Source organism: Crocodylus siamensis, chromosome 4 (assembly GCF_052110815.1).
Source record: "Crocodylus siamensis isolate JL-2025a chromosome 4, ASM5211081v1, whole genome shotgun sequence".
Classification (NCBI taxonomy): Eukaryota; Metazoa; Chordata; order Crocodylia; family Crocodylidae; genus Crocodylus; species Crocodylus siamensis.
The window spans coordinates 399,033-413,473 of record NC_143398.1 but is presented as its reverse complement, the minus strand read 5'-3'; the positions used below and the strand labels follow the sequence as shown (position 1 = coordinate 413,473).

Sequence of the window (14,441 nt, the reverse complement as noted above, 5' to 3'; positions counted from 1 at the left end):
CCTTGCCCCGCAGTTTGTGCCAGGGCTGGGGCAGGGGTGGGCTCCCTTAAGTGCCTTGGTCCTCTGGCTTTGCAAGGGTTGCTCAGTGGGCCAGCAGTGGCAGTAGTCCCCCCGTCCCCCAGCGGGCTTAGTTTAAAGCCTGGCTGAAAAGAGCCTCCTCCCCAGGGGAGACAGGTGGAGGCCATCTCTTCCCAGCAGCTCGCTGCCTCTCTCCGAAAGAGCGGGCTGTGGTCCCAGAAACCAAAGCCTTCCTGCTGACACCAGCACCGCAGTCTTTGGTTCACTACCTGGATCCTCCTCTCCCTCCTCAGCTCATAGCCCAAGGCTGGGAGGATCGACGAGAACACCCCCTGCACCCCCAGACCCTTTAGTCCCTCTCCCAAATCCCTCATGACCCAGCTGGGAGTGCCACAAGCCATGTTGTTGGTGCCCACATGAATAAGGAGCATGGGGTAGTGGTCTGTGGGCTGGAGGAGCTTTGGGATCCACGCTGCAATGACCCGGATGCAGGCCCCCGGGAAGCAGCAGACTTCCCAGGCTAAGGGGTCAAGGAGGCAGATTGCCCCTCAGTCCCCTCAGGATGGAGTCTCCCACAACAAATACTTGGGTTTTGTCTTGGGGAGAGCACAGGTGGTAGCTGCATTTGGGCCTCTGTTGTCTGTGGGAGCTGGCTACTTGGCAGGCTCTGCTTGAGCTGCAAGAAGTGCGTATCTGTTGCTAAGCTGTGGTGGGGCAGGGGCGTTGGCCTGCACTGGAGCAGGTGCCCGGAGTGCAGAGCTACTGCTTGCCTGGCACATGCAGCATGGACCGAGTGCTGTGGGCACCCCCTCACTCTGCTACAGCTCAGTCTAGCTGCAGCAGCACCTGGGAACAGTGCCTGGCACCCATGTCACACTTGCCTGGCCCAGCTGCTGGTTTCATCTGCACCAAGCCAGGGTCCAGTCCTGCCTATGTGGCAGAAAGCCACCTTGGTTTCTTCCCAAAATCTCTGCCCTGTGACTCTGTGATTAGATGGGGCAGCATGGAGGATTCACACCTCAGCCTGTCTCTTTAGGTAACCTGAGCTGGCTGCAGTCCTGGGGGGGTGGGAAATCTGCTCCCTCTGCCTACGTGACTGGCATCAGTTACCTGGGTGGGGGGCATCTACCTGGTGGGCTGGAATCTGCCTGGTAACAGGTGATGTATTGCAAATTGGTTGGCTGACAGCCATCTGGGGCTGACCTCCACTGGACCAGGTGAATGAGGTCACAGGGGCTATATAAGTTAGGACGGGTGAGGAGGCACTCTCACTTCGGCCATGATGTGAAGCAGCAGCCATGCGGGGGACACAGAGAAGCCTTTCCATCTGAAACTAGCTCTCTCTCACCCCAAAACTCATGAGCAAGGAACAGCCTGCCTCCAAAGGGAAACTTCACCTGCCTTTGGAAGATGCGTGTGAATAAGCTACTCGAGATCTGATTAGATATCTAGCTGGCAGTAACTCAGATGCGTGATCAAAAGGCTACCTCAGCCAGACTATTTTGCTCTTTAGGACTTCTAAGATATTACTGAATCCTGTACCCTAGTTTCCCCTACCCCTTGTAATCAATAAAGTTCTCCTTTTTGACTGGAGTGGGAGACTTATTGAGGAGTGGGTCTAAATTATGCCTAAGAGACCCCCTAGGTCTGCGGACTAAGGGAGACTTTACTTTTTGCCCCCTGACTTAGGGAACTGCCCCAAGTGCCTGTACTAGGTCGAGTACCCATCAGACTATTAGGCCTGTGTTTCCCCGAGGACACAGGGCCGAGAGAGTCCCTTCTCAGGGTGGTGGGGGCGATGTTACCCCCAGGCTAGCGTATGTGCTTCGGGAGAGGGGCGGCCGAGCATAAGGCGCCCCAGGGAGGCATTCGGAGCCTGGCAGGTTGTCGGGCGCAGGGAGGTGGGCAGCTCAACACAGGAGTGCCCCCTACTGGCCCGCCACAGCCTATGGTCAGAGCGCAGCAGACACCCGGCCCACGCACCCAGCACCTGCCCCTAGCCACCAGTTCCCAGCCCTGTGGGGACTCATGGCAGGTTCCTCTTCCCTGGGCAGATTCCCATCTGCAGATGAGCATGGTGTCCTCCTCCATAGCCCCCATGGGCTCAGGGACCCTGCTGCAATGCTAGTTCACTGTCAGGGGGCTGGTGGCCCTGGACTCCCTGCGGGCACAGTACTATATTTGGGAGCATCAGGTGTCCTGGTACAATCAGGGCAGGAGCCATGCCCAGTCTGGAACCAACCTGCCATAACAGAAGGAGCTGCAGAGCGGAGATGCCTTCCTGTCACTGGCTGTGGTGACCCCGTGGGACAAGGGCATGTACCAGTGTGGCACAGGGCACAGCAGCACCAGGGGATGCCCACCCTGCACCTGTTTGGTGAGGACCAGACCAGTGTTCCTGGGATGGCCATGGTTGTGCCTATACCTGGTCTGGATGTGGGCAGAGGTGGCACACACATGCGGACCCAAGAGCCCATGGGTCTAATTGCCGTGGTTCTGTTCAACCCTGGCCATGGGCAGGGTCTTTGGCCTCACGCCAGGAGCACCGGGAAACCTCATGCAGTGGCATGCTGACAGGCATTGAGTGCTGCCTGGGAGAGGAAGGGTACTTGCTACCAGACATGCAGCCAGTGCAGCTGTCTCCCCTCTGACAGTCCCAGACCCCCAGATGCACACAGGCCCGGCAATGCCTGCCTGTGAGTGTCTGTCAGTGGAGCATTGGGAATGACACACGGCCCAGGCTCCACGTGGCCTCACAGACTCAATGCCAGTTGGAGGTGGCCGAGGGACTGACACTTGCATCACCTCAAGCTCCAAAGCACATAGTGACTGTCTTCTTCAGGCTTCCCTGGTGCTCTCCATCCCAAGACAACAAGCCGCAGCCGACACTGGGATCTCCCTCCTGTTACAGGTGGGGGGGTCTTCCCTGAGGGTGTGGATGTGGTGTGGCTGAGAGACGGGAAGGCCAGCCCCCAGAGGAACCCAGATGGGCCTGTCAACCTCACCCTGACCTATACCTTCACCCCCACCCACAGCGATGCCAGCAGTGTCTTCTCCTGCCACATCCACCATGCGACTCTGGGGCAGCCGCTACAGGAGAACGTCTACCTGGACATCCGAGGTGAGAAGCCGATGCTGGGACCTGCCTGCTGCTCTGACTCCAGACACAGAGGCCGTTCCCTTGCCCCCTCTCTGAGGTAGCACAGAGCTGCTCCAGGCCAGCATGCAGGCAGCGCTGAGCTGCAGACCAGCATGGTATGGAGCTGCATCAGCCAGCAGGAATACTTCTTCCCTCCCAGAGGAGCTTTAACACCAACGGAGCAGAGGGACACAGGCTTCAAGGGGTCTCCCAGGCTGCTGCATCCATGCCCCTGTGTTCCCCTATGCAGGGGTCCCCAGCTTCCCAGGGCAAACCCTGGCCCATGACTGCAAGGGCAGAAGGTGGTACACAGAGGATGCCAGGACAGGTACCAGACCCACAGGAGAGACAAGGCCCTGCCCATGCACTGTCCCTACAGCTGAAAGGAGGAGGAGATACCGGGGGTGGGGGCTGGCTCAAGGGTCTTGAACAAGACCCTGCTACTTTCAAAGCTATGCTGTGAGCCATGTTGTGCCCTGTACATGGCCATGGTGGCTGGGTTCAGCCCCAGTACAGAGGCAGCTGGGTGCCACCTCATGAACATGTCTGGAACCGGAACATCTCAGGGACTGCATATTTGCAGAGAACAGCCCGGCTCTGGGTGAGTCTCTCTGGGTCTATAAACAGGGACAATTTGGGGGTGCTAGTGAGTACCACAGCCCAAGGAGGTTGCGTCACAGCAGGCACCCACCCCATACTTCCCCCAATATCACCAGGTCTCAGCCTCACCCAAGCCCAGTGGTGCCTGGGGTCTCACAGATGCTTCTTTTGCCCCCCACCCTGTGTTGGTTCCCTGCTGCAGGGGATCACAGTGCCCTCCTCCCTGTGCTGCTGGAGCTCTGGGGCCCTGCTCCAGTGCCGGAGCAATGCTTAGCGGGCTAGTTGTCCTGCACAGTCCATGGCTGATGTGGTATTACTGGGAGGAGAGGATAGCACAGTCAGATGGGAGCAAGGGCCAGTCCCAGCTCGGCGGGAGCCTGTCAGACATAGAGCTGGAGGGCAGGGTCACTGCCCAGAGTTGCTGTGTTAGATGTGGGGTGTGCAAGTGCATCGAGGGGTGTGGAGACAAGCAGCTGCAGGGGACACCCCTTCCAGGGTTACCACCACACTGGGCTGATGTGGGATGTGGCTGCAGGGATGGGAGTACATCATTGAGGCCACCAGGAAGGAGCAGAAGGGAAAATTCTCTTCTCTTCTGGGTTGTATTCGATCAGTCCAGGCTGAAGGCTGCTGATGGCTGCGTGCCAGTCCCCACCCCTCCCCAGACAGTGCCCGGATGCAGGGCCCTGCACATCCCATTGCAGCTGAGCTGCAAACCGTCAGTGCAGAGATGGGTGGGGGTGTTGCCGGCACAAGGTGCCCGAGGGAGGCAACAATTGGGTTCGTTGCCCGGTGTGCGTGGCTCCAATAAACACACCGGGGGGAGAAGCAGCCAGAGTTTATTTGAGCTCAAGTAAAAGGCGCAGGGAGACTGTATGGTCTCAAATCCTGTGCCCCTAGCCCTACAACAGTGTATTTTTATACCCTGGCCACTTCCAGCAGTAATTTTCCACTAGTTGGCTTCCACCCCCCCACCCCCTTCCCTCCTTTCTTCTTTCTCTGAGCGGTGTCCTTGCATTCCACAGATAACAGTTTTAGGGAGTTTCAGCTTGCCTGCTACTCATCCTGTTTTTCCAGTATTACAGGAGGTTACAAAAAGTTCAGGAAAGGGTTACAAAGGTTCAGGAAAGGGCGGGGGCCCTGGCTCACCTAGAGCAGAGGGGCTTCATCGACACTCGTGGTCTTCCATCCCTCTGAGTTACCTGGGGTTATGCCCAGTGACACCAACAACTCCCCCCTTTGAGAATACTCAACAAAGTTTTGGCTGAGTTTTCTCATATTCTGAAGATAAAAAGTGATTGAGTGTTTGAGGATTGGGATCTTCAATGCAGGGGTATAGTGAAGCGCTCGGGGAGGGGGATACACAGACTTTGCGCAGGAGGGCATTACAGCACGCAAATAAGAGGAGGGTAATTAAACACAACACAACACCAGTGACCAGGAGGTGAAGGATGCCCATTCCTAGGCCTCCGAGGTTGGGCAACCAGCTCCAGAGAGAATTGAAAACAGTGGGTTCCCATTCCTGACTTTTCCACTGCTCAAAAGCCTGTTCGGCCGACAAAATGGGTTTGTTGCTATCTTGGGAATTTTCTGGAATATAAGTACAACATACATTACTGATTAAGGCACATACTCCACCTTGAGAAGCTAAGACATATTCTTGTCTATTCTTGTCTATTCTGAAGGGATAACAACTGAAGTTGGTAAATCTCAGAATTAAGGCTCTTTTCAATAGCTAAAGTGTCATTGGCAAATTTTGTAAGAAACGCAGAAAGTTGCCGATACAGCTTGGCTAACCGGCCCACCCCATACGCCGGGAGAAGGATCATGCCAAATCGGTCTCCCTCACTAGGAGGTGGCGGAGTTGCATAGAGGGATCTCTGTCGTCTTGGGCGGCCAGGTGGGAGGTGGGTTAGAACTCGAAGGGGAGCGGCAAGAAACCATGTGTAGCAACTTCCATACCAGCCATCAGGTAGCCATTTGTGGGCCGAGGTACTACAAATCCAAAAAGTTTCTCCATTTCCTGCCATCCCATTGCCTCCTTTTTGCATATCTTTTGATTGGTTTTTGTACAAGAAGAAAAATCCTTCTCCAGTATCATGCCCAGAGCTATTATAAAGTGGAATAGATACATTTTGCATGGTAGTTAAATAATATTGACAAGAGCTATTTCCAGCATACCATGTATGATTGCCCGTCCGGTTTTGGGCAATACATAATAGTCCAGGTGGAACTGAACGTAACTGGATAGGTGGTGGGGTATGGAAACTATTCCAAATAGGATACCAAGAAGAGTTTGAAAGACTAAAAGGGGCTTCTTTTGTACAATTATTGGCTAGATGAGGCCAACCAGGATTGCCAGTGACATTACAAGCAGGAGAATAAGGAGAAAAATTGGAACCATTGAATTGGGTGTAATTTAAGGCTCTCTCTTCTTGACAAATATCTGACCAGTTACTAGGAAAGGCTCGCTATGGGAGCCCTGCAGCATGATAAGGGATTTGAGAACATATCCAACAGTTAGATAAGTTAAACTCACGGGCAAAAGTAACCTTCAATGTTTCGTAGGTGTTTGTAATGAGGTTTCCTGGGTTCCCTCCCCACCCTGCATGTAAGGAGAATGTAGTAAAAGGTAACAGGAAAAGAAAGCCTACAGTAAAAAAGAAAAATGTTACAGTAGTTTTGAAACTTAAACTGGAATTCATACTGTTAATTCTAAACTTTTCCCCTTTCAAACAGCAACTTTAGTCCAAGGTTGTTGGTGGGCTGGACGGTCCACTGTTCCGCGGGTGGAGTAAGCACCAGTTTTAGACGAGAGTGATGAATCCAGTTCTTGTGTCCGTCGACCTTTGCCGCTGTGTGGGAAACTAGTAGGACAGTGTGAGGTCCTTTCCACTTCCTTGGAGGGGCTCATCCTTCCAGCTACGAACGAGCAGGAAATCCCCCGGCTGTAACGCGTGGACTGGAGCATCCAGCGGAAGAGGCTGCAGGTCTTTAGTGTACCGATGGAGAGAAGAAACAACAGCAGACAGAGGGCACATATACCGTGACAAAATACTACATCCTATTTCCCACTCCCCTGCTGGAACCGGCATCCCGTTCATAGGCCATGCCCTTCCAAACATAATCTCAAAGGCGCTAAACCCTAATCTTCCCTTGGGGAGGGCACGGATGGGAAGCAGAGCAAGGGGCGAAGCATCAGGCCCTCACAGAGGGGCCTCCTGGCAGATCTTTTCATCAGTGGAGCAGAACCATCCCTCCTTTTCTTGGAGACCAAGCTTATAGGCTAGTTCTTTTTCTTCATACAAGTACTGGGGATCTGGGAGCTCCCCCACTGATGGGGTGAGGGCATGCATGGGGGTGTCAGCAGGTCCCGGCGTCCTCAGGGCGGCAGCATTTTTACCTTCTCTGTCCACCCGGGCGTTACCCCGGCTACATCTTGATTCTCTTTCTGATGCGCCTTACAGCGCATTACTGCCACTGCCGAGGGAAGTTGAACAGCTTCCAGGAGTCGGAGAATTTAGGGTCCATACTTCACTGGGGAGCCTTGGGCTGTCAGCAGCCCCCTTTGTTTCCATAGGCCAGCATGGGCATGCGGTACTCCAGAAGCGTACCTGGAGTCGGTATAGATGTTGACCCATTCCCCTTTGACAGTCCTAGCGCCCGGGTCAGGGCCACCAGTTCAGCAAGTTGAGCAGATGCTCCGGCGGGCAAACCCTTGGCCTCAGCAACATCACAGAGGGTCACAGCAGCGTAACCTGCCCCCCTTTGCCCTTCTACAACAGTGCTACTACCATCCGTGTACCACTCACAGTCAGCGTGCAGAAGGGGCTGATCCTGTAGGTCTGCACGCCTGGGGTACCGTGCGTCTGTGATGTCTAGACAACCATGCTCTTGTTCTCCCGTTCCAGGTCCGAGAGTAGCCGGGCTGCGGGAGGGGCAGGGCCGCAGAGTCACTTCAGGGCTCTCCAACAGCTTCGCTTGGTACCGCGCCCCCCGAGCCCGGTGAGCCAGAGACCCCCCTTCGCGTCTAGCAGAGCCTGGACCATATGAGGGGGGTACACCTGCACGACTCCTCCCAGCGTTAACTTTTCAGCTTCCTCAAGTACTGGGGCAGTTGCCGCAACTGCTCGTAAACACGCTGGCCGTCCCTTGGCCACTGGATCAAGCTGTTGGGAGAAATAAGCAATGGGACGTTTCCACGCCCCCAACAATTGAGTGAGCACTGCCAGAGCCATCCCTTTTCGTTCATGCACATACAATTGGAAAGGTTTAGAAAGGTCCGGTAACCCCAGGGCGGGGGCTTCCATTAGTTTCCTTTTTAGTATTTTAAATGCCTTGTTGGCTTCTGGAGCCCAATAAAAGGGGTCATGGTCTGCCCCTTTTACACAGTCTTATAGTGGTGTGGCGGGTGCAGGGATGCCACCTAGGTAAAAGAGCAGGGTATTCGTATCCCACCTCTACCACCACCTGTGGCGGGCCAGTAGGGGGCACTCCTGCGTTGAGCCGCCCACCTCCCTGCGCCCGACCACCCTCCAGGCTCCGAGCGCCTCCCCGGGGCGCCTTATGCTCGGCCGACCCCTCTCCCGGAGCACACTCGCTAGTCTGGGGGTAACGTCGCCCCCACCCCGAGAAGGGACTGCCTCGGCCCTGTGTCCTCGGGGAAACACAGGCCTAATAGTCCAACGGGTACTCGACCCGGTACAGGCACTTGGGGCACTTCCCCAAGTCAGGGGGCAAGAAGGAAAGTCTCCCTTAGTGCGCAGACCTAAGGGGTCTCTTGGGCATAATTTAGACCCACCCCTCAATAAGTCTCCCACACCGGTCACAAAGGAGAACTTTGTTGATTACAGGGGTAGGGGAAACTAGGGTACAGGGTTGAGCAATATCTGAGAAATCCTAGAGAGCAAACAGTGTGGCTGAGGTAGCCTTTTGATCACGCATCTGTGTTACTGCCAGCTAGATATCTAATCCGACTGAGCAGCTTCCTCACAAGCATCTTCCAGAGTTCTCCCGTTTCCCCTCTGGAGTCTGGGGGTGGGAGAGAGCTGGGTCCCGATGACAAGGCTCCTCTCTGTCCCCTGCTTGGCTGCTGCTTCACCTCATGGCCGAAGAGAGCAAGCCTCCTCCCCCTCCCAACCTATACAGCCCCCGTGACCTCATTCCCCTGGGCCAGTGGAGGTCAGCCCCAGTTGGGTGTCAGCCAAACAATTTGAAATACATCACCTGTTACCGGGCAGATTCCAGCTCCCCAGGTAGATGCCCCTCACCCAGGTGGCTGATGCCAGTCCCGTGGGCAGAGGGAGCAGGTCCCCCCTCCCTCAGGACTGCAGCCAGCTCAGGCTACCTAAAGAGACCGACCAGGGTGGGGTCCCCTGTTCTGGGCCCACCCTAATCAAATGGTTGCTGCTCAGAGATTTTAGTCACAGTGTCACAGGGCAGAGATTTTGGGGAGAAACAAGGTGGCTTTCTGCCACAGGCACTTCCACACCTCCTGCCCTACCTCCTCATTGCCACCCCCAACATTTCTCTGTTCCTCCTCATCCCCCAGCAGTGGGGCAGGCGCCGGGGCAGTGCGCAGCCAGACATGGCTCAGCCGCAGGAGCCGGAACGCTGCTGCTCTCTCTGCACTGCCAGAGCCCGGGCCTGCACAGGCCCCTCGGCCTCCCTGCCAGGCACTGACCCCAGGGCTGTGGGGCTCCTGCTGCCTGCACTGCCTCCCCACCTCCACCTGCTCACACTAGTGCCTCAGGCAAGGGGCAGGGAAAGGTGCCTGGAGTCCAGTGCAGAGCCTAGAGGCCAAGGCAGAGCAGGAGCAGGGTTGGGGCTGGTTCTCTCCTGGCCCCACAGACCCTTGCCCTGCTGCCCCAGCCCCTGTGCTGCATCGCCCAGGAAGAGCTTTCCCTCCCCCTTGAAAAGGGGCAGTTTGATCCTTTTCAGAATAAACTTGGCACAACCTTGGTGATTTCAGGCCTCTGGCAGGGCGACCACCTTTTAAAATTACAGAGGCAGGACATATGCCCAACTCCCCCCCACACCTCTCCTGGCAGCACGGCTGCAGCAGAGTCAAGTGGGGCTGGGGGGGATGTGGGCGGCCTGCTGCGGGCTCGGGGCTCTCTGCCCTGCTGCCCTTCCTCCAGTAGCCCCGCACCAGCAGTAGCAGGGTGCACAACTCCATGCTGCTCCTGCCCCACTACTGCCAGGCAAGCCGGGGGTGCATCACCATTGCAGCATGGGCATCCCAGGGCAGGGCAGCAGGTCAGGGAGCCCTGAGACTGAAGCCGGCAGCCCACTCTTACGCCCTCCCTGCAAAAAGTCTAGGGAGGGAATGTCACCCCTTTCCGCCCCCCTGGCTGTGTGCGCAGCAGTGGGGAGCTACAATGCCCTGCGCCCCATGGATGAACCACCCATACTTCCATCCTGTTTTGCTCCAGCCCCACGCACCACCCTGGCTGGGCAGCGCCTCAGCCCTTGCTCCACTTCTTCCCTCACTGTGGGGGCTTCGATCTGTGCCCCTCATGTTCCCTCCCTCCTCTTTGACTCACCTGCTGGGAGATGCTCTCCACCCTTCCTGACTGTATTCCTGGCCACGTGCATGAGTGCAGGAGTGCTCATGACCATGGCCTCTCCATCCCACTCCTGGCAGCCCCAAGCAACCCCAGGAAGGCAGGAGCACTGCTGGTCAGCAAAGGGAAACCCACTGTTTCCAGCAGTTCCCTGCACGATGGTACCGATCCCGGAGACACGCTGCTCCACAGTCACACAGCCTGGGAGCAGGACTTGAGGCTCCCTTTCCAGGACTGTCCTGCCCCATTCGGGACAGGTGGTCACCGTAGCCGGGGGGTGCTCCATGCCCACTGCAGCGGGGGTCCCGGGACATGGAGACATGGGTGGCACTGAGGGACCAGACCCCAAGCAGCACACGGCCCCTCGGCACTTACCCCCTGGCCGTGGGGAGCAGAGGGTCCCACTGCTGTGCAGCGCTCAGGGCTGACCCTCCCCTGCTCCCCCCAGGGCCATGGCCAGGGCTGGCTTCAGCTTTGGCTCCATGCTGCACCTTGGACCCTTCTCCCAGCCCCTCCCTGCCACAGGGAGAAAATGAAAGTACAAAGTATGGATCAGGGATCCACGCTGCCGGGCAGGAGAGGATGTAATGAATGTGCCAGGATGGACTGGATTCTTGGCCCTGGCCGTCGGGTTCACGGGCTTGCTCCTGAGTCTCTTCCCCAGGACACCAGGTGAGTACTGACCCCTGCTCTGCTGGGGCGAGGGGGGCAGGGCCGGGCTGTGGTGGCCGTGTTCAGCCCCATGCAGGGGCAGCCCGGTGCCATCTCCTGAACACGCCTGGAAGAGAGAAATCCCGGTGCCCCGCGTTTGCAGACAACGGCCCGGCTCTGGCGGAGCTCTGGGCCCACAGGCGGATTAATGGACGATGTAGCTGGGCACGAGCCCAGGCCCACTACCGATCCGGGGCCTGGGGTCCTCCACAGCAGGAAAGCGAAAGCTCTGGTTTTCTTGGCGCGTTTTTACCTCCCAGCAGGTAAACGAAAATGGCGCCAAATTTTAAACCGCAGCTTCCGCATTTGCTTCCCTGCAGCCCGGAGCGGGGACCCCAAGTTCACCTCAGCCCCCAGTAGCCGCCCGGCCCAGCACCGCCCGGCCCAGGCCTGTGCACGCGTGTGGCCGCACAAACACAGCCGCGCAGCAGCGCCCGCCAACCCGGGGCAGCAGGGGCCAGTGAGGCGGGGGCACGACAGAGCCGGGGGCAGCTGGGGGGAGGGAAGGAGGGGAGGGGAGGGGCTGCCTCAGATTGATGGAAAGCGGGGCGGGGGGGAGGTCCTGTGTGGGGAAGGGATGTGGCTGGGTGTGTGTGTCTCAGTCTCTCTCTGTCTCTGTATGAGCGCGTGCCTATGTGTGTGCATGTGTGAGTGCATCTCTGTATGTGCACATGTCTCTTCATGTACATGCATGTGAGTACATGTGTGTGCATCTACATGTGGATCTATGTGTGTGTATGCATGTGTGAGCATGGATGTGTGTGCATTTGTCCACACATCTCTGCATCTGTGTGTGCATCTGAATCTCTACATCTGTGTGCACACATCTGTGCATCTGTTTCTGGGCGTGTGCATCTGTGCATGCGTGCATGTGTGTGCATGTCTATGTGTGTGCCTGTGTGCATTTGTGTGTGCATGCATGAACGGGTGTATGCATGTGTCTGCATTCATGGCTGGCAGAGTATGTTTGTGTCTGTGTGTACATGTGCAGAGTACAGTGTGCACCTGTTGTGTGCTTGCCTGTGTGCATGTGCCTGTGTGTATATGCGTGTGTGTGTGTGTTTGGCCATGACAGGGGAGGTGGGGCAGGGAGCAAGGAGAAGAGGGGGCATGTGCTCACCCACCCCTGGCCTGGCACGGGCCCCCCAGCCTCCTCTCCCTGCACCAGAGGGGAAGGGGCCCCTCCCCCTGCACCCCAGCTTCCATGAGGGGAGGGGGCCTGCAGTATTGTGTTTCTCCAGGACCCCAGGACACATTAAACTGCTGCTGCTTGGGTGTCCCATAATCAGGGGAGGTTTGGGGTGCTAGTAAGTACCAAATCCGAAGGTGGTCACACCGCAAAAGGCACCTGCCCCTCACACCCAGCATTTCCCCCACTGGCACCCAGGGGCCCGGGTACACAGCCAGGGACAGGGCAGCCTGGTCAAACCAGGCAAACAGCCTGGCACAGAGGATGGCAGCTGGCAAATATGTCCCCGAGCATTGCCCTGGCTCCAGAGAGTAAGCAGGGCAGTAGGAGTATGCAGGGTCTGGAGTGCCTGCACCATGAGACAATGTCACAGACAGAGCCCAGCATCTTCATGTGAAGTCGAATCGTGCCCGAAGCGCAGCAGGCTCCTGCCCCCAGCCCAGGGTCTGTCCTGTGGCACCAGGTCCCAGCAGGAACTGGGCCAGTCCCAGTTAGTGTTTCCCCTGTGCCTGGCCCAGGCCCACAGAACCTCACTGCTGCTTCCTCTCCCCTGTGCAGACCCCAAGGTCCAGGTGACCACTGTGCCCTCCTCCTGGGCCCGCCTGGGCTCGGGGGCCCTGCTGCAGTGCCGGTTCTCTGTCGGGGGGCCGGTGGCTCTGGACTCCCTGCGGGTGCAGTGGTATTTCAGGGAGCGGAAGGTGGCCTGGTACAACCGGGGCAGGAGCCAGGGCCAGTCCGGAGCCCGCCTGCCCTCGGAGAAGGAGCTGCAAAGTGGAGACGCCTCCCTGTCACTGGCCACGGTGACCCCGTGGGACACGGGCGTGTACAAGTGTGTCGTGTGGCAGAGGGAGCATCAGCACCAGGGGGAGACCACCCTGCACCTGCTCGGTGAGGACCAGACTGGGGCTCTGGGGGCAGCCATGGTCGTGGCCATACTGGGGCTGGGTGTGGGTAGAGGTGGCACACGCACGCGGACCCATGGCACAGCTGTACAAGGGGGCAAGTGTGCGATGTGTTGCAGACATCGGGGGTCACATTGGCATGTCCTGTCCCACCCTGGCCATGTGGGGGGCTCTGGGTCTCTACCCAGGAGCACTGGGAAGCCTCATGCAGGGGACACATGTACGGGTGTCACGTGCCAGCTGCGGGAGGCACAATCTCCTGCTGCCAGACACACGGGCAGCGCTGTCCTCTTCCCTTTGTTTCTTCCAGACCCCCGGGCCCACAAGGCTCCTTGCCCCCTGCCCGGGGGGTCTGGCAGCTGAACATCAGCACTGACACAGGGCCAGGCCCCGCATGGCCTCAGTGGCTCAGCGCCAGCCCAGCCCCGCGGAGTGACTCCCACACTCCCTGTCCCCAGTCCAGCATGGCTCAGTGACTCTCTCCTTCCCAGTTGGCCCAGCAATCTCCATCCCAAGACAAGCAGCCATGGCCGGTGTGGAAACCTCGCTCCTGTGCCACGTGCGGGGGGGTCTTCCCCAGGGACGTGGATGTGCTGTGGCTGAGAGATGGGCAGGTCCAGAAGGGCTTCACTCACTCCGGCCCCCAAGGGAAACTGGATGGGACCTTCACCCTCACCCTGACCTACACCTTCACCCCCATCCCGCACGACAGTGGCAGCGTCTTCTCCTGCCGCGTCTACCATGGGGCTCTGGGGCAGTCACTGCAGGAGGACGTCTCCCTGGACATCCTAGGTAAGAGCCCGTGCCGGGACCCGCCTGCTGCCCTGACACCAGACACGGAGGTATTTCCCTTGCCCTCTCTCTGAGGTAACACAGAGCTGCTCCAAGCCATGATTCAGGCAGCGCACACCAGCATGGTCTGGGGCTGCATTATCCAGGGGAATGTCCCTTCTCTCCCAGAGCAACTGGAGCACCAAGGAGCAGAGGGACGCAGGCCTGGATGAGCCTCCTGGGCTTCTGCATCCAGGCCCTATGTTCCTGGTGCATTTGCAGGGTGCAGAGATCCCCAGCATCCCAAAGCAAACCCTTGCCCACAACTGTAAGAGCGGCAGCTGGGGCACAGAGGATGCCAGACCATGTGCGAAAGCTGAGCTCAGCCCGGTTTTCTCCTGCCAGAACGGAGCACAGACGTGGATCAAACCAGAACGCTGATCATAGCCATCATAATCATAGCAGGAACAATGGTCATCATAATCAGTTTCTGCCATACAAATAGGAGCAAAGGTAGAGTGGGATGATGCCCCTGGGCGGCATGG

General features: G+C 57.8%; 1 protein-coding gene across 1 annotated transcript; it reads left to right on the top strand.

Annotated features, from left to right (window-relative positions):
* The first annotated feature begins 10,910 nt into the window (after positions 1 to 10,910).
* LOC149865298 (uncharacterized) lies at positions 10,911 to 14,401 on the top strand. Its single transcript, XM_090046308.1, has 4 exons — positions 10,911 to 10,995; positions 12,782 to 13,111; positions 13,617 to 13,917; positions 14,302 to 14,401. The coding sequence occupies exons 1-4, from the start codon at positions 10,911 to 10,913 to the stop codon at positions 14,399 to 14,401; spliced, it is 816 nt and encodes a 271-aa protein (XP_089902434.1).
* Positions 14,402 to 14,441: the final 40 nt, after the last annotated feature.